The sequence below is a fragment of the Dasypus novemcinctus genome, chromosome 14, assembly GCF_030445035.2.
Source record: "Dasypus novemcinctus isolate mDasNov1 chromosome 14, mDasNov1.1.hap2, whole genome shotgun sequence".
NCBI classification, from domain to species: domain Eukaryota; kingdom Metazoa; phylum Chordata; class Mammalia; order Cingulata; family Dasypodidae; genus Dasypus; species Dasypus novemcinctus.
In genome coordinates, this window is record NC_080686.1 from 63,036,124 (window position 1) to 63,058,775 (window position 22,652).

A 22,652-nucleotide genomic window follows, 5' to 3' on the forward strand; every position below is an offset into this window, starting at 1 on the left:
GTATCAGGACTTCTTTCCTTTTTACGGCTGAAGAATATTCTATTGTATGGATAGATTGCATTTTGTTTGTTCATTAGTTCTGATGGACGTTTGGTTGTTTATACCTTTAAGCTATTGTGAATAGCACTGCCATGATCATTAGTGTACACATATTTGCATGACTACCTGTTGTCAGTGCTTCAGAGTATATACCTAGAAGTGAAATTGCTAGGTCATGTGATAATTCTATATTTAACTTTTTGAGAAATATATTATACTTTTTAGATGTACTCAAGAATATCCTTTTATAGCAATTAATTTTTAAGACTCAGTCATTTTTTAATTGGATGGTTCTTGTTGATATATTGTTTTATTAAAATATAAGGAGAGTTTGTCTGGTTTTGCCATATATATTTATTTTATATAAAATTTACATTAAAAAATTTCACTATTTCTTTTTGTAAATCCCAGGTTTATGCTTGCTTTTTCATCTATTCCAGTTCATTATAGAAAATTAAACACCAGCAGCTTATTATTTTTTAAACATCTGTGCTTATTTTGTTTCTGTCTTCCATTAACCATATTCCTCTCTTCCTCTCCAGGAATCTTATATGTTAAATTTCCCTGCACATACTTATTTACTCCCTGGCAACACATCATCTCTTTTCAGCTGCTTCTTCCTTCCTCTCTGCTGGTAATACAAGTTTTGCTTGAAAATTCTTTTTCTAAAGCTTCTTTCTGCAGTTGTGGGTTGTTATACATGAATTTTAAAAAATCGTAACACTAAAATAGATAATCAAAAATCAGTATTGAAATGTCAGTTTAAGAAACTCTAGGTAAAGTATGTGTATTATATTTGTCAATCTATAAATATAAAAAATTTCTCCCATGAAGAATATATGAAACTCCTGAGTTAATTAACTTGATTGCATTGTTACTTACCAGTGAACCTTCTTAGTCGTGGGAAGCACCCTTTGAAACTAGATTCATCCCAAAGACATAATTCAATTTTTTTTCCTATCTATGATGTTTTCTATGTTTAAAATAATGAGAAAGTGATCATCAAGGATTTTAACCTGAATTTTGTGATGGCCATTAGTAAATGGCATAAGTTCAGGGGCCCCTCATAGTTGCTGTGTCCCATTTGTGTGTCTTTATTTATATGAAAACAAAATAAGTGGATAATTTTAGAAATGGGAAAAATAAAAGGTAAGAATATCTTAAATATGTGTACATATATTAACAAAAACAGTATACCATGAGCAGCTAACCCTTATTAGTTGTAGCAGTCAGTCTAGTACACCTGTTTTAAACCACTTTAGTGTACAATTTGGGCATAGAAAATCTAAAGTACTTCGATTATTCTTAGGAATAATACATTATCAATTTATTACTTGTATTAAATATTGGGGGGGGGGGAACCATACCTTCTAGGCCTCCTAAATTTTAGTTTTATATTTCACTTTTTCAAAAATTAAAATTTTATCATTTGTACATATAACTTTCAATGCATTATAGCTTATGTTGTATGTTATATACTACATACAAACTTAAACAAATTAGATATGTCTCAATTTTTTTCTTTTAATTAAAAATGGTCTAAGGTTACATAGTTTATGGCAATTTTGAAAAGTCCTTTTTAAGTTTATGTGGACAAAAAATAGCCCAAGATTTTATGTTTTCTGTGAGGCATTACACAGTTGGATAGCATTTGTAAATCTTATTCTTGATATGATCTTCACTGAAATAAAAGGCAAATTGAATGATCAATAGAGAACTCATTTTCTTTTTAGAATAACAAGAATTTTAATGGATCTGGATGGATCAAGCTGGCGAGAGAAGCTGTCACCCATTCCAGCCGTGCCCACCTCTGCACAGTTGCGAGCATGGTATCCTGCAGCAGAGATGATCCCAGACCAAGGGGGAGATTCTTGCAGCCAGCACCAGCCAGGCATCCCAGGTGAGGGGAGCCTGCACTCCTTTCTTCAGAAGGTTATTTGAGCCTGGTGTTTATTTTCAGAGGAAAGCAGAGAGATAAGAAAATGAACTCTGGCGTCAGATCCGGGTTGAAATTCCGATTCTCCCTCTTTCTAATTATATTGTCTTAAGTAGTAACTTCAGGCACATTTATCTCATTTAATCCTAAAAACAAACTCAGTTGGTTTTCCAGTTTTCAGAAAGATTGAGCACAGATTGGATAAGTGACATAACCAAGAGGTCCTTGTTAGTGAAGAAAATGAAGGGGGGAAAAAGAATTAGCTTCATTTATCCAGTGTCCTAGTGTAAATAAAAGGGAAAAATATTTATAGCTATCTCATGGGGTTCTCAGGAATAAATGGAGATAGGCATATAAAACACCTAACACATGTGTTGACTGTGTAAGCTCTGTAGCAGCCTCTTAAATTGAATATCAACAATAAGAAAAAGAATTAGGCATATAGCTCTCTAGTAGTATGTGGTGAGGCTAAAGTAACAAGATTGATTACTTTTCATATTGTAATAAGGTACAACATGAATGTGTAGGAGGTATCTCTTTTTGCATCATAGCATGGTGGTTAACATATCTTTATTCCCATAGTGCCTAGCTTATTACTTTGTGCATAATGTTTAATGTGTTTAACTCTTGCTTTCTGTGCTTTAAAGCCAGTTGAGACCCCATTTCTCCTGTCTGCTTAGGAGCTCCATGACTGTTCTGGGTTGAGCTTCATCTGACAGATTAAGTTCCTGAGCTGTATTGTCCCATGGCTACTGTTAGACCCTCATCCTTTTCACTATATGGAAAGAACATGGAAGGATCATCTGCCAGAGCTTTTAGATGATTTAGCAGTCTTAGGAAAATCATGGAAGATCTCTGGTTTTCTAGAGACCGTTATTAATGGGACCTGGCACAAAGTATTTCCTCAATAAAGGATAGCTATTTATTAACAAAATGCACATAGCAACCATCCTATAGATATGATAGAAAATCATAAGCACAAGTATAATCAGATCTTTCTGAATTGTTCTTTTTTGTTTGTTTACTGATTATGGATGGATATAATGGATATCAATTGAATGGATACCCAAGGTTTAAAAAAAGGGAAGAAAATTAGAAGAAAAAATCTTCTGTTTTAGGGTTTATAAAACAGAGTTCAGGGTTGGTATCATTTGACAATTGGGTGAGATCTTTTGAAACATGGAATACCAGGTAGAAATGTTCTGTGATTTGAAATAAATGAGGAAGAATTGAGTGACTAACTTTGTGCAGAGAGACAAATATTATTTACGTTTCCAACTTTATAAATTCAAAGCATTTATCAGAAGATGTTTTAGGTTGCAGAATTTAAAGGCATATTTTAAGTTTCAAGTTATGGATTTTTATTATGTATAATATCAAGTTACTACATAGGGTAAAGTCATTATAGAGGTTTAAAACTTCACATTTCAATACTTTGTTACATGTGTTAGAAAGCTTTGGTTGCAAATAACAGAAAATCTGTGGATTTACACTGCAAGGTAAGGCTTGGCTCATGTAACTGAAAGGCCCAGACAGGCTCAAAAGTCAGGCATCTTATTGTCCTTCGGCTTATCAGGACTCAGGCTTTGGCCAGAAATTGCAGAACTGTAGCAGTCCTAGGATTCCTGTCTGCACATGTCAGTGTCCAAAGGGAGAGGGCACCATTGCTTTTGGAAGTGTTATTTTAAGGATGAGAAAATATTGTCCAAAGCTCTAGCTTTTTAATCTTTTATTCTCTTGCCTTGAATTTGGTCACAGACTCATTCCTGAGCTAATCCTTTTGATGAAGAAATGCCATGTGGTGGTGGGTTTAGGCCTGGGGTCCTGATCTTGTGGTCCCTGAGGGGGGTGATAGCTGAATATCAGGCTACCAGGTTGATTCTGAACAGGGAGCCAGCCATGTTCACTGTAAAATAACAAAAATAGTCTGTAATTCTGGTAATGAACGAATGGCACTTGTTTGGTTGCAGATAACAGAAAACCCAACCCTTAATGGATTAAAAATAAAGGGAGTTTATTGCCTCTTATCAGAGAATTTCAGAGGTAGAGTAGCTGCAGGTGTGGCTGGATTCAGACTTTCTCTGGCTGTGGGACTCGGCCTCTCCCCTGTCTTTTGGCTCCATTCTCAGACAGGCTTTCCCCTTAAATCACGGGAATTCAAAATAGCTTCTCTCAGCCTCAAATGCCATGGCAAAGAGCATGAATTACTTTCCCAGAAGCTGCTGCAAAAATCTTTTTGCAGCTTACTGGCGCTCATAGACCCATCCCTGGCCAATTAGGTTATCGTGGCCAAGGAATATAAAGTGCTGATTAATTTAAACAGGAATTACCCCAAGAGGTGGGCTGGGGTGGCGCCTCTCTTTTTTTTTTTTTTTTAGGAAATGGGGCTGGGGATTGATCTCAGGACCCAGCACTCAACCACTGAGTCACATTCATTTGTTTGTTTGATTTTGTTTTTTTGTTTTTAGGAGGTATTGGGAATGGAACCTGGGACCTCCCAGGTGGGAAGCAGGTGCTCAACCTCGACTTGAGCCACATCTGCTCCTGCCTCTCTTGCCTAAACCCCAGGGGCAGAGAGTGGGGGAGGTGTGATTACCCAAGAAAATTTGGGGTGATGACCATTTCAGAGGTTTATTATTCATGAAATAATATTTCTATGAAAGCATGGTGGCTGTTTATATCTCCCATTCATGGACGGATTCTGTCATTCCTGCAAGCTACCTAAAGGTCTGCAGTGTCACCTGTACTGTTGTTGAAGCCCTGCCTGAGGTAGCGGGGCTTGAGGTGACAAGAGGTGGTTTGCTAGTCCAGAAGAGCGTGTTGAGAGGGCTGCCTCTCCATGTTGCCACCATGACCTGGTGCCCTTGTTTGCCTTGTTTCTGGCCTCTGTTTTTGTCTCCAGAATCCCTGTACATAAAAAAACGCCTGCTAATATCTATGAAATGATAAAAGATACTTCTGTTTTATTTTCTGATTTGAAAATAATGGTGCCATAATTATATTATTATTTTTCCTTATAGCCAATTTATGTTTTTAATTTGTGTACAGTGTTTTATTCCCCTTACACTTTAACTTTGCTTGGTGTGTGATCAAGTTTATTTGCAATAGAGGATTTACTTATAGATATACTTAAGATACTGTGGAGGTGTTTATAAAATTAATTCTTTCTCTTTTTTGGTGGTGGTCCCCATAGATGAAAAAATGTTTAGAATCCTGAAGGAAGAAGGAAATCGGTGTGTAAAGGATAAAAACTATAAAGATGCCCTTTGTAAATACAGTGAATGCTTAAAGATTAACAACAAGGAGTGTGCCATATACACAAACAGGCAAGTTTTTTGTAACTATGTATTTCCTTTGTTGATATTTTTTTAAACAAATAAGTTTTATTGATACACATTAAGAAAACATACAGTTCATCCAAAGTGTACAATCAGTGGTATTTGGTATCATCACATAGTTGTGCATTTATCACTTCAATCATTATTAAAGCATTTTCAACAACAATAATAAACAAAGTCCACTTTTCAGTCTTTCTGTGCTTCCACTGCTATACATAGCTGCTATTTCTGACTATTCTTGCTTATTTATTTATTTTAAAGCAGTTCTGTTGCGATATATTCACATACCATATGACCTATCTAAAGTCTGTACTTGGTGGCTATTAGTATAATCACAATGTCGTGCATCCATCACCACAAAAAAGTTTAGAACAATTCCATTACTCTAAAAAGAAAAACTCCACACCACTTACCATGCCTTCCTCAGCCCTACATAACCATTAATCTAACTTCATCTTTATAAATTGATATATATTTACATTTTATATAAATGGAATCATACAATATGTAGAACTTTGTGTCTGGTTTCTTTCACTTAGCATAATTTTTTTTGTCTGATATTAACATCTTGTAGTATTAACATATATTTGTTCAGTTTCAAAGAAAAATGGTCTTACATATGCAATACCCATATTTTTATTTCACGTATGGTTTTACTGTGCTATATAGGACCCATGTTACTTACATTTTTTAGCTTTCCTTTTAAAAGTATATATGACCTTAGACTTTCCCTTTAAACAGATTTCATACCCATTTACTAATACTGCTAATTACAAAATTTTTGTTGGGTTTTCACCTTTTGGTTCGTTTCCAAATTCTGCACAAGTTAACCCTGAGCTTTCCATTCTCTAAACTCATTCTGTTTTCTGGTGACCCATATTCAAGTTATTAATTCCATGAGATTACACAGTATATTTAGTTCACAGTTGCATTCGTACAGTGTTTGTCCTTTTTTTGTCTGGCTTGCTTCACTCAACATCGTCCAGGTTCATCCATGTTGTCATGTGCTTTATAACTTCATTTCTTCTTTTTTTTTTTTTTTAAAGGCTTATGTATTTATTTTTCCCTACCCCTTTGTTGTTTGCATTTGCTGTGTCTGTCTGTTGTGTGCTTGTCTTTGTTTTAGAAGACACCAGGAACTGAACTTGGGACCTCCTGTGTGGGAGGGAGGTGCCTAATCGCTTGAACCACCTCTGCTCCCTACTTTATTGGGCCTCATTATGTTTTTCCTCCTTGTGTCTCTTGTCATGTCATCTTGTTGCGTCAGCTTGCTGTCTTGCTTGTCTTCTTTAGGAAGCACCAGAAGCCAAACCTGGGACATCCCATGTGGTAGGCGGGAGCTCAGTCGCTTGAACCACATCTGTTACCCACTTCATTTCTTGTTACAGCTGCATAATGTTCAATTGTGTGAATATATCACAGTTTTTTATCCATTAATCAGTAGATGAACACTTGGATTGTTTCCGTCTTTTGGCAATTGTGAATAACACTGCTATGAACATTGGTGTGCAGATATCTGTTCGTATTACTGTCTAGTTGTTTTGTCTCATGATGTGAGTTGTGTGTTGAAGTCTCCAATGATTATTGTAGAAAGATCTGTTTTTCTCTTCAGTTTTGCCTGAGTTTGTCTTGTATTTTGGGGTACCCTGGTTAAGTGCGTAGATGTTTGACTTTTATCTTCCTGGTGGATTTTCCTTTTTATTAATATATAATGGCCTTCTATATCTCTTGTAACTTTTTTGCATTTAAAGTTTATTTTGTCCGATATTGGTATAGTTACCCCTGCTCTTTTTTGCTTACTATTTGCGTGGAGTATATTTTTCCCACCTTTCACTTTCAACCAGTTTGTATCCCTGGGTCTCAGGTGAGTCTTTTTAAAGCAGCATATGGATGGCTCATGTTTTTTTATCCATTCTGTCAGCCTGTGTTTTTGATTGGGAAATTTAATCCATTCACATAAAGTGATATTACTGTAAAAATATTGTTTACTTCCACTATTTCATTTTTTGGTTTTCGTATGTCATATCTTATCTATCTTTCTACTCTTTTGGTTATCCTTTCTGCCATTCTTTCTTCTATACTCTCCTCCAAGCCTGTCTCTTTTGTCTTTTTCTTTCAGGCTCAAAGGCTTCCTTTCGAAGCCTGGAAAGGTAGATTCCTTTTTATGATCTCCCTTAGTTTCTGTTTGTTCGTGAATATTTTTTACTTACCTTCATATTTGAAGGACAGTTCTGCTGGATAAAGAATTCTTAGGTAACAGTTTTTCTCTTTCAGTATCCTAATTGTATCATACCACTGTCTTCTTGCCTCCATGGTTTCTTTCTTTTTTTTAGCAAATCAATTTTATTGATACATATTAGTAAAACACACAGTTAATCCAAAGTGTACAGTCAGTGATATTTGGTATAATTACATGGTTGTGCATTCATCACTTCAGTCATTATTAGAGCATTTTCATTATTTCAGTAATAATAATAAAAAACAGACAAGCGAGAGTTCTTCACTTTCCATGGTTTCTGATGAGAAATCCTCATTGTCTTACTGGGCACCCCTTGTATGTGATGGTTTGCTTCTCCCTTGCTGCTTTCTGAATTTTCTCTTTATCATTGATGTTTGACATTCTGAGTAGTGTGTGTCTATTCAGATTTATTCTGATTGAGGTATGATGTACTTCTTGGACATATAAGTTCATTTCTTCCATGAGAGTTGGGAAATTTTCAGCTATTATTTCCTCAAATACTCTTTCTGCCCCTTTTCCCTTCTCTTCTTCTCCTGTAATTCCCACGACATGTATGTTGTTGCTTTTTTGTGTTGTCATTCAACTCCCTGAGCCCCTGCTCAATTTTTTCCATTCATGTCTCTCTTCAGTTTCAGCAGTTTTGTCTTTGTTATCACTTATTTTTGTCCTTTAGGGTCTGCTTATGTATGCCTCTAATATGTTTTTTTTTTTCCTCTCCTTTTTTCTGAGGTACCAGGACTGTGAATTGAACCTGGAACCTTGTATGTGGGAAGCCAGTGCTCAACCATTGAGCCACATCAGCTCCCCTGAGTTGGTTTTTTTGTTTGTAGGGTTTTTTTCTTTTTCTTTTTTTTAGGCAGCACTGGGAACCGAACCTAGAACTTCCCATGTGGGAAACAGGTGCCCACTGCTTGAGCCACATCTGCTCCCTCTAATGTGTTTTTATTATGGTTTTAAATTTTTAAAAAATTTTATCTCCCCCCCCTTCGGCTTTTTTTGCTTACTGTCTGCTCTCTGTGTCCATTCGCTGTGTGTTCTTCTGCTTTTTTTTTTTGCTTGTCTCCCTTTTTTGTTGTGTCACCTTGCTGAGTCAGCTCTCCATGGTGCTCGCAGGCCGGTGGCACTCCGTGGCACCCAGGTTGGCGGCTCTCCACAGCATGTGGGTGAGCCTGCCTTCACAAGGAGGCCCTGGGACGCATATAGTAGATGGGAGCCCAACTAATTGAGCCACAGCTGCTTGCCTCTAATGTATTTTTTGTTCTTTTAAGATTTTTAAAAAAATTTCTCTCCCCTTCCCTGCCCCCTTCTCCGCCCCCCCAGTTGTCTGCTCTCTGTGTCCATTCACTGTGTGTTCTTCTGTGTCCGCTTATAGTCTTGTCAGCGGCACCCGGACTCTGTATCTCTTTTTGTTGTGTCATTGCCACTCCTGGGCAGGCTGCACTTTTTTTCACTCTGGGCGGCTCTCCTTATGGGGCGCACTCCTTGTGCGTGGGGCTCCCCTACACGAGAGACACCCCTGCATGGCACGGCACTCCTTGCATGCATCAGCACTGCATGTGGGCCAGCTTATCACACGGGTCAGGAGGCCCTGGGTTTGAACCTTGGACCTCCCATGTGGTAGGCAGACACTCTATCCGTTGAGCCAAATCTGTTTCCCTCTAATGTATTTTTTATCTCACCTGTCTTGTCTTTCATTCCCATGAGCCCTGTTACTTTTTTATTCAGGTTTTCAAATTATTCTTCTTTGTGCTTGCTTAGTGTCTTCTTGATGTCCTTTAGCCATATTCTTTCAATTCATTATTTTGATTTTGGAAATTTGTGTGCCTCTCATTGATTACTTGTCTCAAATCCCGTGTCTCTTCTGGGGCTTTGATATATTCCTTTTCTTGAGCTATTTCTTTCATTTTCTTAGTATGTATGGTAATTTTTTGCTGATGTCTATGCATCTGATTAGGGTGGTGAATTTACCTAGATGCTCCATTTCTCTCTGTTTTTGTAGGGTTTTAGTGACTGGAGGCTGTGTGTTACTGCTGTACTTTGTTTCTTGGCTCAGCCTGTTCTGGGTCTTTAGGGTTGTCCCTGTTGGTTGCTCAAATCTGGTTCCTGGATCCAGTAATGAGTTGCATACCTGCTTCCAGAGCCCTTGGGGAGGGAGGTTGTAAAGGCTAGAAAAGCCACTCTTATTATTTACTTTCCTTTTTTCATGTGCAATTCTGGTCTGCCAGTAGATGGACTCTTTGGCAGCACTCTCGATTCAATGCCTGGTTGGAGTGTGTTTGCTTCAACAGATAATGGATTTAATGTGATAGAGGATCCTCCCTGGAGGCTAAGAACCTAGTAATTAAAACTTTCTCAGAGGCAGTTCTCCAACTTTTGCTGGTAGCCCTCCTCCCTTTTCTCGGGTAGGGAATAATTTCACACCTCTCTGCATCCTCAGAAACCAGTCCTGGTCAGTAGAGAAGGAGATCGGGAGGTTCAGATCTCTTTAGTCCTGTACTGGCTCCCAAAGCAAACAATGGCACAGCCCCACCTGGTCTGGAAGGGCTCATGGGACACAGCAGAACAAATCTGTGGGTCATAAGCTGAGTCAGCCTTAGGATGTGTCCTCTCTTCCCTTGCCTGGGGACATGAATCCCTGGGGACCCCTTTTCCCTTGTCTGTATCCCTCTGTCAGGAGGGCTGAGAATTTAAAATATCTATAGGGTGGGGGATGATGCTGGCTTTCCAGCTGCAGCACTTAACTCTCATTTTTGCCATCACAGTTCCTTTGCTCCTCTCTCCTTTGGGTGGTATCCAGCCTTCCCCTGGTGTCCTAAACCCTAAAAGTTTTTTTCCCCAAGCCGCTGATGCCTGTCCTCTAGCTATTTTTCTGGGAGAGAAGAGAGTCCCATGTCTTTCTAGTCTGCCGTCTTCCTGGACGTTGTTAATATTTTTTTTCATGAAAAAAAAAAATAGCATTTTTTTTTTTAAAGTATTAGTTGCCAAAGTTTTCTTCATAGTTCTCAGAATTTTTAGAACAAATTATCCTATCTCTTTTCAAAGAGGTGGAGCTGTAGGTGTCCTGAGGACCAGAGGTCTGCCCCAAGCCCTGTGTCAGCTGCTGGTGCTGTGTGGATGGGGCTGCTCTCCCAGGGTCTTGCTGTGGCCACCTCGGCCTGGCCATTGCCCAGGATGTGGGAGCAGAAATCAGTTGCCTTTCAGAGTAATGCCTTTACTCTGCTGTACACCCTTTTTAGGGAGCAACACCCTTTTTCTTCTGCTGTACTGAGGGGAGGGACTATCATCTTTTATTGTGTCCAGTAGTAGAAATGGGCAGATTGTTCTAGAATATTCCTCAGGATAGAGCTTACCAATATGGAAAAGATGCCTATTTAGAAATATAGTGATTTGGGATTTTTAGGGAAGAATAGAGTCTGGGGTGACAGGGAGGAGTAAGGGATAGGTTCCTAAAGAGTAGGTATTCATAACACAGGCTTTCCTAGCTATTTCAGATAAATCTTTTCTAAATTTTTAAATTTTAATTATGATAACACATATAAAACATAAAGTTTGCCACTTTAATGATTTTAACGTGTACAGTTAGGTGGCATTAAGCACACTTCCAATGTTTTGGTACCATCCAAACATACTGCTTTTTACCTTAACCCCTCACCAGTTTGCCTTTGTGCCTATTTTCCTTCTTTGGCACCCTTTTAGGCAAAAACATTACAGTCACTAAATCCAACAGCTATTTTTCTGCCCTTCTCCTATTAAAGTTTTGCAGCAGTGGGCATAATTGGGCACTCCGTTTCCTTGAAGGCCCCTCTTGCCTTGGCTGCCCCTCTTCTCCCTCTGCAGGCTTTCCCTCCTGTTATTCTCAGGATTCTGAATGCCGAGAGCCCTTGCTCGCTCTGAGTACTCTTCTTGTCATTCCGTCCTCCCCCCAGTTCCATTTATCACCCTAAGATTGTGTCTCCCAAATCGGTCTCCTGACCTCCAGGCTGGTGTACTTGCTGCCACCCACACTCACTGCTGCCTGTCACCCTGCCTTACGCCTCCCTCTCCCTGACCTCCCTTCAGCAAACCCTGCTGGTTCTATAATAAATGCTTCCTCAGTGTGACCCGTTCTCTCCACCCTCACCAATCCCTCCATCCTCACCAGTCACTCCCTTACTCTGCACAGCTGTCATCTCTTCCTAGGTGTGGGCAATACCCTTCACAATGGCCCTGCCTGTCTTGTTTCCTCTAACTTCATTTTCCGCAAGTTGCAGCTAGAGCGACCTTTCTAAAACACAGTGAACAGGTCAGTCCCTGTTTCAGAACCCTTCAGCAGACCTCTTTTAAGCTTAGGATAAATCTCAGCCTCCTTGCCGTGGTTTACAAGGCCCTTTGCAATCTGGCCTGCCTGCTCTCCAGCCTGATGCCTGCACTCTTGCCACATGGAACCCTTCTCAGCTCCTCGAGAGGACCATGCTCTCCCCTGCCATCGACCTCTGCACATGCCATGCCCTTGGCTTCCTTGCTCCCTTCCCGCCACCTCAACTCTCTCAACCTCATGCCTTCGCATTGGCTAACCTCAGTTTGTATGTTGGGTTTCAACTTAAATGTCACTTCTGGGACATCCTCCCTGGCTGTTCTGTCCTTTACCTTGACCCCACCAGATCTGATTAGGTTATCAGTTATCAACTGGGTGCTTCCAGAGCCATCTGTACAGATTTTGTGTTTGCTAATTTTAATTGTCTGTCTCTTGCCCTAGACTGCATCCTCTTTAAGAGACAGGACTGTATTTTGTTTGCAATTATATCTCCAGTATTGTAATTTCATGCATTACAAGAAGGGGCCATAATTGGAGTAAAATGTTTTAATCTACAGGTGTGGAATAGAAACAGATGTATTGATTTATTCTCTCCTGCTTCTTATTAGCTATTTAAATGTATAGAAACACTATCTTTACTATCATATTCCTGAGTCCCATCTTATGTTTTGCCAGAGCTCTCTGTCACTTGAAGCTGTGCCAGTTTGAAGAGGCAAAGCAGGACTGTGACGAGGCGCTTCAGCTGGATGATGGGAATGTGAAAGCCTGCTATCGGCGTGCCCTTGCACATAAAGGACTCAAGGTGAGGTAATCTTTTTCATTTATAAATGTCCACTCTGCACAAACCAAGTGAATTTCATGAACTGTAAATCTGGGGATCATGGAAAGGGGTGAGATTATCCTGAAAATTAATTGTAGTTCTTACTAACCAGTCTTGAAACTTCAAACTAGGCCTCAGATTTCACCCCAAACTAACACGAAGCTGGATAGTTTCTCAGAGTCCTTCCAACTCAAAAACTGATTTAGTCTCTTAATTTTATAAGTTGTATTGTTAGATTTAATCGTTCCACTCTCAAGAGACAGTCAATCATATAACTGATGGCACAAGGACTGGCAGTGAAGGTGGGGAGGGGCAAGAGTGTGTAAAGGCATCAGGGTGGAAGATGGTTTACCCAGTGGAGGTTGGGAGAGACAAATCTCAGATTTGGAAGCTCATGGTGATCTGGGCCTTAAATCGGCTAATGTGAGATTACAGAATGGCGTTTTTTCCTAAGAAAGCCACACTATTAGATTAGAGGAAAGAGGTTATTTTATAATTATACTTTTCTTTATGCTGATTCTCCTGGAAATCTTGAGGAATGAATGTTCACTTATGTAGAAAATAACATCACAGAGGAAAACCAGAATATATTGGGAAATGGCTGTTCCTGAAATGGTGTATTTTACAATAAAATCCACATTTTTTTTGTCTTTATTTATTTTTTTAGTATTACATTAAAAAAAATGAGGTCCCCATATATCCCCCACCCCCCTCACCCCACTCCTCCCCCTGTAACAACAATCTTCTCATCATCATGAGACATTCATTGCATTTGGTGAATACGTCTCTGAGCACCGCTGCACCTTGTGGTCAATGGTCCACATCATAGCCCTCACTCTCCCACATTCCACCCAGTGGACCATGAAAATCCACATATTTTAAGTGTGCAACTCATCGATTTTTTTTTTAAAGATTAATTTTTTAATTTATTTCCCTTACCCCTCCCCATTGTCTGCTCTCTGTGTCCATTTGCTGTATGTTCTTCTGTGTCCACTTCTATTCTTGTCAGCGGCCTGGGAATCTGTGTCTCTTTTTGTTGTATCATCTTGCTACATCACCTCTCCATGTGTTTGGTGCCACTCCGGGGCAGGCTGGACTTTCTTTCGTGCTGGGCGGCTCTCCTTACAGGGCACACTCCTTGCGCGTGGGGCTCCCCTACAGAGGGAACACCCCTGCGTGACACGGCACTCCTTGTGCGCATCAGCACTGCATGTGGGCCAGCTCCACACGGGTCAAAGAAGCCCTGGGTTTGAACCGTGGACCTGCCATGTGGGAGGTGGATGCTCTATCCATTGAGCCAAGTCTGCTTCCCTCATTGATTTTTGGTAAATGTATATCCCAGTGTAGCTACCACCCCAATCAAGATAAAGAATATTTCCATCTCTCCAAAGTTCCCTATACCCTTTTGCAACCAACCTCCCTCCCTCTGCCCCCCATCCTAGGGAACTGCTGATCTAATTTCTATCACTATAGATTAATTTTGCTTCTTCTTGACATTAATATAATATAAAGCTATAGAATGTATCCGTTGGTGTCTTGTACTCAGCATCATACCTGATACTCATCCATATTGTGCATGTATCAGGTATCTGTTTATTGCTGAGTTGTGTGAATATACTACAGTTTATTTCTACATTCACTAGTTGATGACATTTAGGTGTTTTTCAGCTTGGGCTGTTATGAATAAAACTGCCATGACAACATTTTGCTCATGAACTGGGATAGCTGGAACACAGTTGTGGGTGGGAAAGGGGGGATGGAGAGAGGTCAGCTCGTGAGCAGCCTGGTAGGCCATGCTGTGGAGCTGGGCTTGATCCTGAAGGTGCTGGGAACCCTTGAAGGGAGGCAAGTGGTTCTGTGATGGATCAGATTTGGGACTATCATGGAAGGTGGATCATATGGGGAGGCCATCATGAAGCAAGGCGATAAGGTAAGAGTCCATCAAGGTGAGAAACAGATTCCTGAAGGAAGGTAATGGCAGGAGGAAGAGAGGAACAAAGGGATAATTCAAGGTTTGAAGGTAAAATTGACAGTTGATTTTGGGCAACAGACTGCATACGTGGAGGGAAGTGAAGGGGGACCTCTTATGTTTCTGGCTGGGGTGGCTGAGTGGTACATTGTGATGGTGTAGGCTATGTAGGAGGACAGGAAGGTTTGAGGGGCAAGGGGATAATTTAGTTTTGATCTCATCGAGTTTGAGGTGGTTCTTTTAATTCTATCACTGACAAGGAAATATCTAAAAATATATTGTTCTATAAAAATTTAGTATCTGGGAGTGGCAGGTCATGTTTTTGTGTAGTACAGCAAATCAGGACCATCTGTAGGCAGTGTGTGGTCATGCTTTTCCAGAGCATAGACCAACTCAGGCTGCAATGGAACCACAAGCCCATGCTCCTCGCCACAACAGAAAGGCCGTCACATGATCCCTGTGCTGATGGAGCCAGGCGGCTGTGCTGTATTACCGTGCCCAGGTGACCCCACCCCACCCGCCTTTTGTTAGCAATACCCTCGCTTATAAACTTAATGGAAAGATTTCCTAGATGAGGTGAGGTATCATGAGCCACTTCTTTAAAATTGACTCTGGACTCTCTTTGAGCTTAGTGGATTTGGGTAAATGAGACAAAGATCTGTACAACTTGTGAGTTCAGAATCTGTCCAGATTCTGAGAGCAGGTTTACCTCATAGTGGCCGCCTGACTCTTTGAACCTGATTACCTAATTAAACATCGAAGCCATACCTAATGAAAACTTGGAATTCTCTCCTTCCTTGGAGTGAACTCTAGAAATTGTATTATTATGCAGGAAGATAATCCCAAACTTGAATAGTCCTGTCCTGTTAGAATATGAGGCTGGTAACTTGTTTTTCTGGTTTGATTATATCCCTTGTAGTTTGACTTATGTCCAAGTGAATTTAATCTCAGGATCTTCAAAGGCTACAACTGCTTTTAAAATGTGTCAGAACTCATGCCTTGATCTGTTTCTCAGAGTGAAGGTAATGAGGAAGTGGCACAGGGACTCACAGTTAGTAGTAGGTGACCTGCCTATAGCTCTTAGCCTAACAGTCTGCCTTCTTCAGTCTTTTTCTTTTCTTTTCTAGCTGACTTTAATGTATTTATATTTTTTCTTGCCAGTTTCACTAATTATGTACAAGTAAAGATAACATTCTGCTTTTATTTACAATTTATTGTTACTGAGTGCCAATTATGTGCTAAGCATTGGAAGTATAGAGTGACTACGACACAGTGTCTGCATTAAGGAACTTATAGTCAATTGAAAATGCTACAAGGAAAACATATCAAAAGGAGTCATACCTTTATCTTAAAAGGTATTGCTGTTTAGGTACAAGTAAATGTAGTCACAAAGATTATATCAGGCCATAAAGCATAAGTTACTTCCCTCACCAAAGTCTATTTTCACGTGTTGGAGCAAGATGGCTGCCAACGTCTGCGAGGGTTCGGGCTTCCTGGGTTCCTCTCTTCCAGAGTGTTGCTTTTCTCTTAGTTCACGGTTCCTGTCTTCCTGGGGCTTGCTTCTCTTTCCTCTGTGAGCTTACTTCCCAGGGCTCCAGCTTAAGACTTCAGCATCAAACTCCAACATTCAAAAAGCCTCCAACTCTGTCCTTTGCCATGCCTTTTATCTGTGAGTCCCCACCCTTTGGTGGCCCTACTGGCACAAGAGGTTGCATAATTACTTAATCAAGTAAACCTATGAACCCAATATAATCTAATATGCCCAGAGGAAAAGATAGTTTACAAACATAATCCAATATTTCTTTTTGGAATTCATCAATAATATCAAACTGGTACATACTGTATCTTTTTTAAGGCTTGACAAGTTTACAGACAGCTTTTAATGTCCTCTCTTTTTTTTTTCCAAATCCATATTTCTCTTTCTAGAAGCTATGCCCTTCCTTCTTCTCTGCATGACTGGTTTCACTTCAAGTCCTAGCTTTTCTAACAACAGTGTCGAAGAGACTTCTCCCTCATTCGAATCCATCTCAAACCCTTGGTTTTCTTAACTGCACTGTCAGCCCATCGTTATTTTATTTATTCATTTGTTTACTTTTCTTTTCATTGTCCCCTGCTCCTCGAATGTAAGCTTCCATAAGGGCAGGGGCCACATCTTTCTTCCCAGCCTCCTAGCACATGGATGCTCAATGAATATTGAGTGAATGACCCTTGCTTGACATCTCTGAGATCTGACAGACTGGCCCACCTCTTCTTTTGTGCCTCTCAGGTTAATGCTGCGTCCAGCCTTCCTGTTTCCCTCTCCTCTCTTTACACTTGCCTCCCTTTTTAACATTTCTCAAATTTTATGACCCATTTTCTTATGTCTCCCCCAGTAAGTTTGATCACTTTGTAGGGAGGGATTTTATTGAGCAAATGAGATCATGCCTACCCATCACATTGGACTTCCCTGTCCAAGGCTCTAATTTTCCAGACCTCTCACTTGAGCTGCACAACTGTATTACCATCCACCTTCTGATCATTGCTACCTTGATCATCCCTAACATAATGCTTTTTTTTTGCTCTGCTCTTTTTAAAAAAATATATCTTTAAATTTATTTTTAAAAGACATGTGGATCACACAAAACCAAACATAATCTTGCTCTGCTTTAATTTTCTTCATCTTTAAAATGGGAGGAACAAATTAATATTTATAGGATTGTTTTGAGAGTAAAATAATAATAATTATAAAATGCTTAAAACAGTAAGGGGGGTTAGCTGCTATTTATTGTTCTCTCAACTTGCCCTGCTGGCCCATTCTTTCACATATGGTTTCTTGTCATTTTTTTTCTTTCTGCAGGTTCTAACTGTTCTAACACAGTAGTTGATAGAGATTTGTTACTAATAGCACACAATGTACTGTAGCTTGCAAATGATTTAAGGTTGTCCCTTTAAACATGTTACTCTTGCTCTGGTGTGTTGATGGGGGAGAGGAAAGGGGTGTAGAGTTGTAGTTAGTTCCCAGGAATGTCACTTAAGCACAAGCTTATCTTATCTATGATGAAGCCTCCTGCATGATGCTATTGATGTGTCTGTCACAAATACTTGGAGGTTACACATCATTGGAGTTCTTTGCCTCCTCACAGAATGATTTTCAGTTTAACCAGAATAAAAGTCTAGTCTGTAGTTCTAGAATATGCCCTATCATGGCAGACTGTGATTTTGATGTCTCTGCTACCAGATTCAGTATTTGTAGATTTCCCTTCTCTCCCCTAACTGCTCTGATATATTATCTCTTTAATGGAAGAGAAATGTTGACTTTATTCTATTTTGTACAGTACACAATGTTGGAGGTTTTTATGAAACAAGAGTATTATAATAATCACTAATATTTGTGTAACCCTTTATAGATTTGAAACCATTCATATATTATTTTTCTTTATTCATTTCTTCCTTGGCACTGCCTTGTGAAAGCTAGAAGAAGCTTTTATTCTTATTTTATAAGATTTATTTATTATTTTTAAATTTATTTCTCTCCCCTTCCCCCCACCCCAGTTGTCTGCTTTGTCTGCTTTCTGTGTCCATTCACTGTGTGTTCTTCTGTGTCCATTTGTATTCTTGTCAGCAGCATCCGGAATCTGTGTCTCGTTTTTTTGTTTCGTCATCTTGCTGCGTCAGCTCTCCGTGTGTGAGGCAGGCTGGGGCGCACGCCTTGAGCGTGTGGCTCCCCTATGTGGGAACATCCCTGCGTGGCAGTGCATCAGCTCTGTGCGTGGGCCAGCTCATCACACGAGTCAGGAGGCCCTGGGTTTGAATCTTCAACCTCCCGTGTGGTAGGCGGACACCCTATCCGTTGGTCCAAATCCGCTTCCCTATTCTTATTTTAAAGATGAGAAAATTGCAGTTCAGAAAAGTTAAACAGAACTTTGAGTTTCACTGCTAATAAATGGTGATATGAGGATATTCATGCTTTCATTTATTCATTCAGCAGACAATTAACAAGTGTAATCATGTGTTAGGGACTATGAAGGCTGTGATGATACAGAATTGAACTTGAGTCGTCTAACTCCAGATTCTATACTCTTTCTTCTGTAGTGAATGTTCATTGTGTTGTTTTAGCCCCACACCTACCCTGTAAGCTTCAACCGATAATAGTGGGACTAGTGGGAATCCACTGCACACTCTGCATTAATTATTCATTTCACCACTCTCACTCCTACTTGGACTAATCTATGACACTTCTCATTTATTTATGAAAAATGTTTTGTCTTTTTACTTTCAGAATTATCAAAAAAGTTTAAATGATCTCAATAAAGTGCTCCTGTTAGATCCAAGTATTGTTGAGGCAAAGGTGGAACTAGAAGAAGTAACCAGATTCCTTAATATTAAAAGTAATGCAGCATCATTCAACAAAGAAAAAGAAAGACGGAAAATTGACATTCAAGAGGTATTTTATTTCATTATCTTTGAAAGTACTCTTTCGGGGATTTTATACTCATATTGGATTCTAAGATCATAATCTCATGAGTTCTACAAAAGTTTTTTAACTTTGTGTTTTTATTCTGTTAGTGAAAAAATTTTTTAACCAATTACAAAGACAAAACTTCTCCTTCAAAGTCATAATTAGCCATTGTATTTCTCACCTTAGGTCCATGGGTCCTATTAGGAGTTTCTACATTACTGAAGTTCTTCCTTTCTTGGCTCCACTTTCCATCTTGCATGGGACTTAAATTGCTTCCACTCCAGATCACTCTGGCCTGAATCTGATTCAGTTGCTGTGGCCTTAGAGTCCATCTTTCATGGAGATTTTCTAAAATTTACTCAGACCTTTTATTAGCCAAAGGGGTGCTGATGTAAAATACCAGAAATCTGTTGACTTTCATAAAGTATTTATTTGTGGTAGAAGCTTACAGTTACTAAGCCAAAAAGTGTTAAGGTACTTCCCTCACCAAAGTCTTTTGCCACGTTCAGCCTTCCTCTTCCTCTTCAGGCTCCATGGTCCCAGCTTTTTCCAGTATCAGCTGTAGGCTGGGTCAGTCTCATCTCTCTCCTGGAGCTCATTTCTCTCTGGACTCAGGTGCTCTGTTCTCTCCACAAGGTCAGCTGTAGATGATCAGTCCCCTAGACTTTTTCTCTCCCCAGGGCTTGATTTTCTCTCTGAGCCCATTTGTGTTTCCTTCCTGGGCTCCAGTTCAAAACTCTGCTGTGTCCTCCTCCTCCATATCTTTTCTTCTCCAAGCTCCACATCAGAATTCCAACCTCCCTTCTCTTCCACGCTGTTTCTCTGTGAGTCCCCACCCCCTTGGTGGGCAGGGACTCAACATGGCCTAATCAAAGCCTTAATCATTATTTAATGAAGTAAAAGTGAAACCTCTGAATCCAGTACAATCTAATATGCCCAGAGGGACAGATCAGTTTACAAACATAATCCAATATCTGTTTTTGGAGTTCATAAACAATATCAAACTGCTACAGATCTTTTTAGCATTCTGAAACAAGCCTGGAGTTATCAGAGATCTTGGAACATCTCAAAATCAAACCTGCATTTGTGATTTCAGATAACTCAAATGTTTGATGCTGCAGCTTTTTGCCTTGTCAGTAGCAAAGATCATTCATGAATGCTGCCAGTATCCCATTTATGGTCTGACATTTTTGCTGAGTAAGAGGCTATCATATAAGGACAAACTAAGAGTTTACTTTTTCTCAAAGGAGAGAAGGAAAACTGTTTTAAGAGAACTGAAAAATGTAAATTCACTTCTCTGTTAAATGTAAAGAAATAAGTAAATGTAATATTTATCATGAAAAGGAGATAAGGTTGTTATAGGGCTAATTTATTTTACACAGCAGCTTTATTTATAGAAAGTTTTGAACTTGAAATTTTTTGTCATATTTCCAGTATGCACAGGTTTTTTTTAAACTGCAAAAAATATTTTCATGAATTATTTATACCCTAAAATTTATCTCTTCTTAAAAAATACAGATTTTATAACTTACTTCAAATTACAGATTTCTCATAGATATTGACTAAAATATGGTTTTCCTGAATTCCTCTTTTGATAAATGTGATTTGTGTGTGGTGATAATGTTGAGCATCACAGTGTAATTTTTTTCCTTATGAAGGTGAATGAAAGCAATAAAGAAGAGACTGAGAGAACCTCAGAAAAGGTCCCTACTGACTGGCCTGCTTCTGAGAAGGAAAATGAAAGCAACGGAACAGCACAATACTATGAAAAACTACAGATCTCCAAGCCTAATAATGCTTATGAATTTGGTCAAGTTATAAATGCTATAAATACTAGGAAAGATAAAGAAGCCTGTGCAGACCTTCTAGCCATCACTGAACCAAAAGATTTGCCAGTGTTTTTGAGCAACAAACTTGAAGGGGATACATTCCTCCTCCTCATTCATTCTTTGAAAAATAACCTTATTAATAAAGATCCCTCATTGGTATATCAGCACCTTTTATATCTGAGTAAAGCAGAAAGGTTTAAGGTAAGTGGCAAAATATTAATAGAGATTGACTTTTTAAGGATAGCTATTACTTTAAGATGTTAATTATGCTAATATAACATTTCTCCTTTCAGATGATGTTAACACTAATTAGCAAGGGCCAAAAGGAGCAAATTGAACAGCTGTTTGATGACCTTTCACACACACCAAACAACCAGTTCACTTTAGAAGATGTACAGGCCCTCAAAAGGCAGTATGAGCTTTAAAGCAAAATGACTGATGGATTTCTTCCATGCATGTATGTGTTCCTGTAATGCTAATGAGATGATGTTGTAATAGAATTGCATGGATAAAACCCGGCTTAGGAAAGATCCCTTGGTCTGGACTATAAAATAATTTACTTATTTTTATACACAGAACATGTATATTCTACGATCTGCTTTTTATTAGTTGTAAATATTTTCTTAGGTACCAGAGAGCTAACATCTTTATATTTAATAATAAGATAAGCATATTTGGAACTTGTTTGAAAGCATTTTAAGTTACAGTATATATTTTAATAACTCAGTAGTTCAAATTTTAAGTTAAATTGCATTTCTTTGGGCTATGAAGGAGGCCTCTTAAGTTGGATAGATATGTATTTGTTTAAATTCATTTTTAAAAGTGTTAAAAAATGAAAGTCATTAACAGTAATTATTACATCACACACATACCCACACATCCATTTTATACTCCTTGTGGATTACAATCAGTTAAGGTGAAATGCAACACTTCAGTCTATAATATGATATGATTATTAAATAAATTGTGTTTATTAATTGAGAGCTATAAGAGTAACTTATTTTTTTCTAATGGAAGCATTGCTTTAAAATTAAGAACAAAAATTGCCAAAAATTTCTATCACTTCGTAGATTTTAAAGTTAGTTTCCCTTTTATATTGCTTAGTAAACAACAAAGCAACCATATATAAACGTAAACTAAGCCTGCATTTCTATTTGAATTGTCATTCTTATATTTTTTCCAAACATTGAAATGTTTACCCTCCTCTGCTTCATTTTTGTTTTCTGCTTTAAGTATGATCATATTTATTCCCTTACTATGAAAGAGAAAGTAAAGAACTCTTCTCATACGGAAAGCTCCTCCTGACTGGTAACTTGCAAACTGTGACATTTTTCTTTTGTTCATAAATGAAAATCTACTGTAATGGGTACTTAATGCCAGTCTTAGAACAAGCAATACTATTTGTTAATGCTATTAATTTTATATAATAGTAATGATGAATGATAAATTATGTTAAAATTGCATCCTGAGTATAGAGTGGTACTACTGTTTTCTTCTACATAGCTGCTTGTAGTTCAGAGTAACTTTATGGTAGAAACATGAAAAGGAAACTTTATCCTTTTTTTTTAAGATTTATTTATTTATTTATTCCTCCCACCCCCCCCACCCGGTTGTCTGTTCTCTGTGTCTGTTTGCTGCGTTGTCTTTGTCCGCTTCTGTTGTCAGAACATGTGTTTCTTTTTGTTGCATCATCTTGTTTTGTCAGCTTCTCTGTGTGTGTGGTGCCATTCTTGGGAGGCTGCACTTCCTT

General features: G+C 38.8%; 1 protein-coding gene across 2 annotated transcripts in view; it reads left to right on the forward strand.

Annotated features, from left to right (window-relative positions):
• Nucleotides 1–22,652, forward strand: part of SPAG1 (sperm associated antigen 1) — a 159,897-nt gene that overhangs the window by 99,129 nt on the left and 38,116 nt on the right. The window contains exons 14-19 of one of the 2 annotated variants that reach the window (XM_058275781.1): nucleotides 1,773–1,939; nucleotides 5,169–5,301; nucleotides 12,522–12,648; nucleotides 18,894–19,058; nucleotides 20,732–21,103; nucleotides 21,196–21,359. In XM_058275781.1, coding sequence (XP_058131764.1) covers nucleotides 1,773–1,939; nucleotides 5,169–5,301; nucleotides 12,522–12,648; nucleotides 18,894–19,058; nucleotides 20,732–21,103; nucleotides 21,196–21,327 — 1,096 coding nt within the window. In that variant the 3' untranslated portion in view covers nucleotides 21,328–21,359. Of the gene's footprint in view, nucleotides 1–1,772; nucleotides 1,940–5,168; nucleotides 5,302–12,521; nucleotides 12,649–18,893; nucleotides 19,059–20,731; nucleotides 21,104–21,195; nucleotides 21,433–22,652 lie in introns of those variants that run through there. The other variant, XM_058275780.2, reaches the window with a different exon arrangement.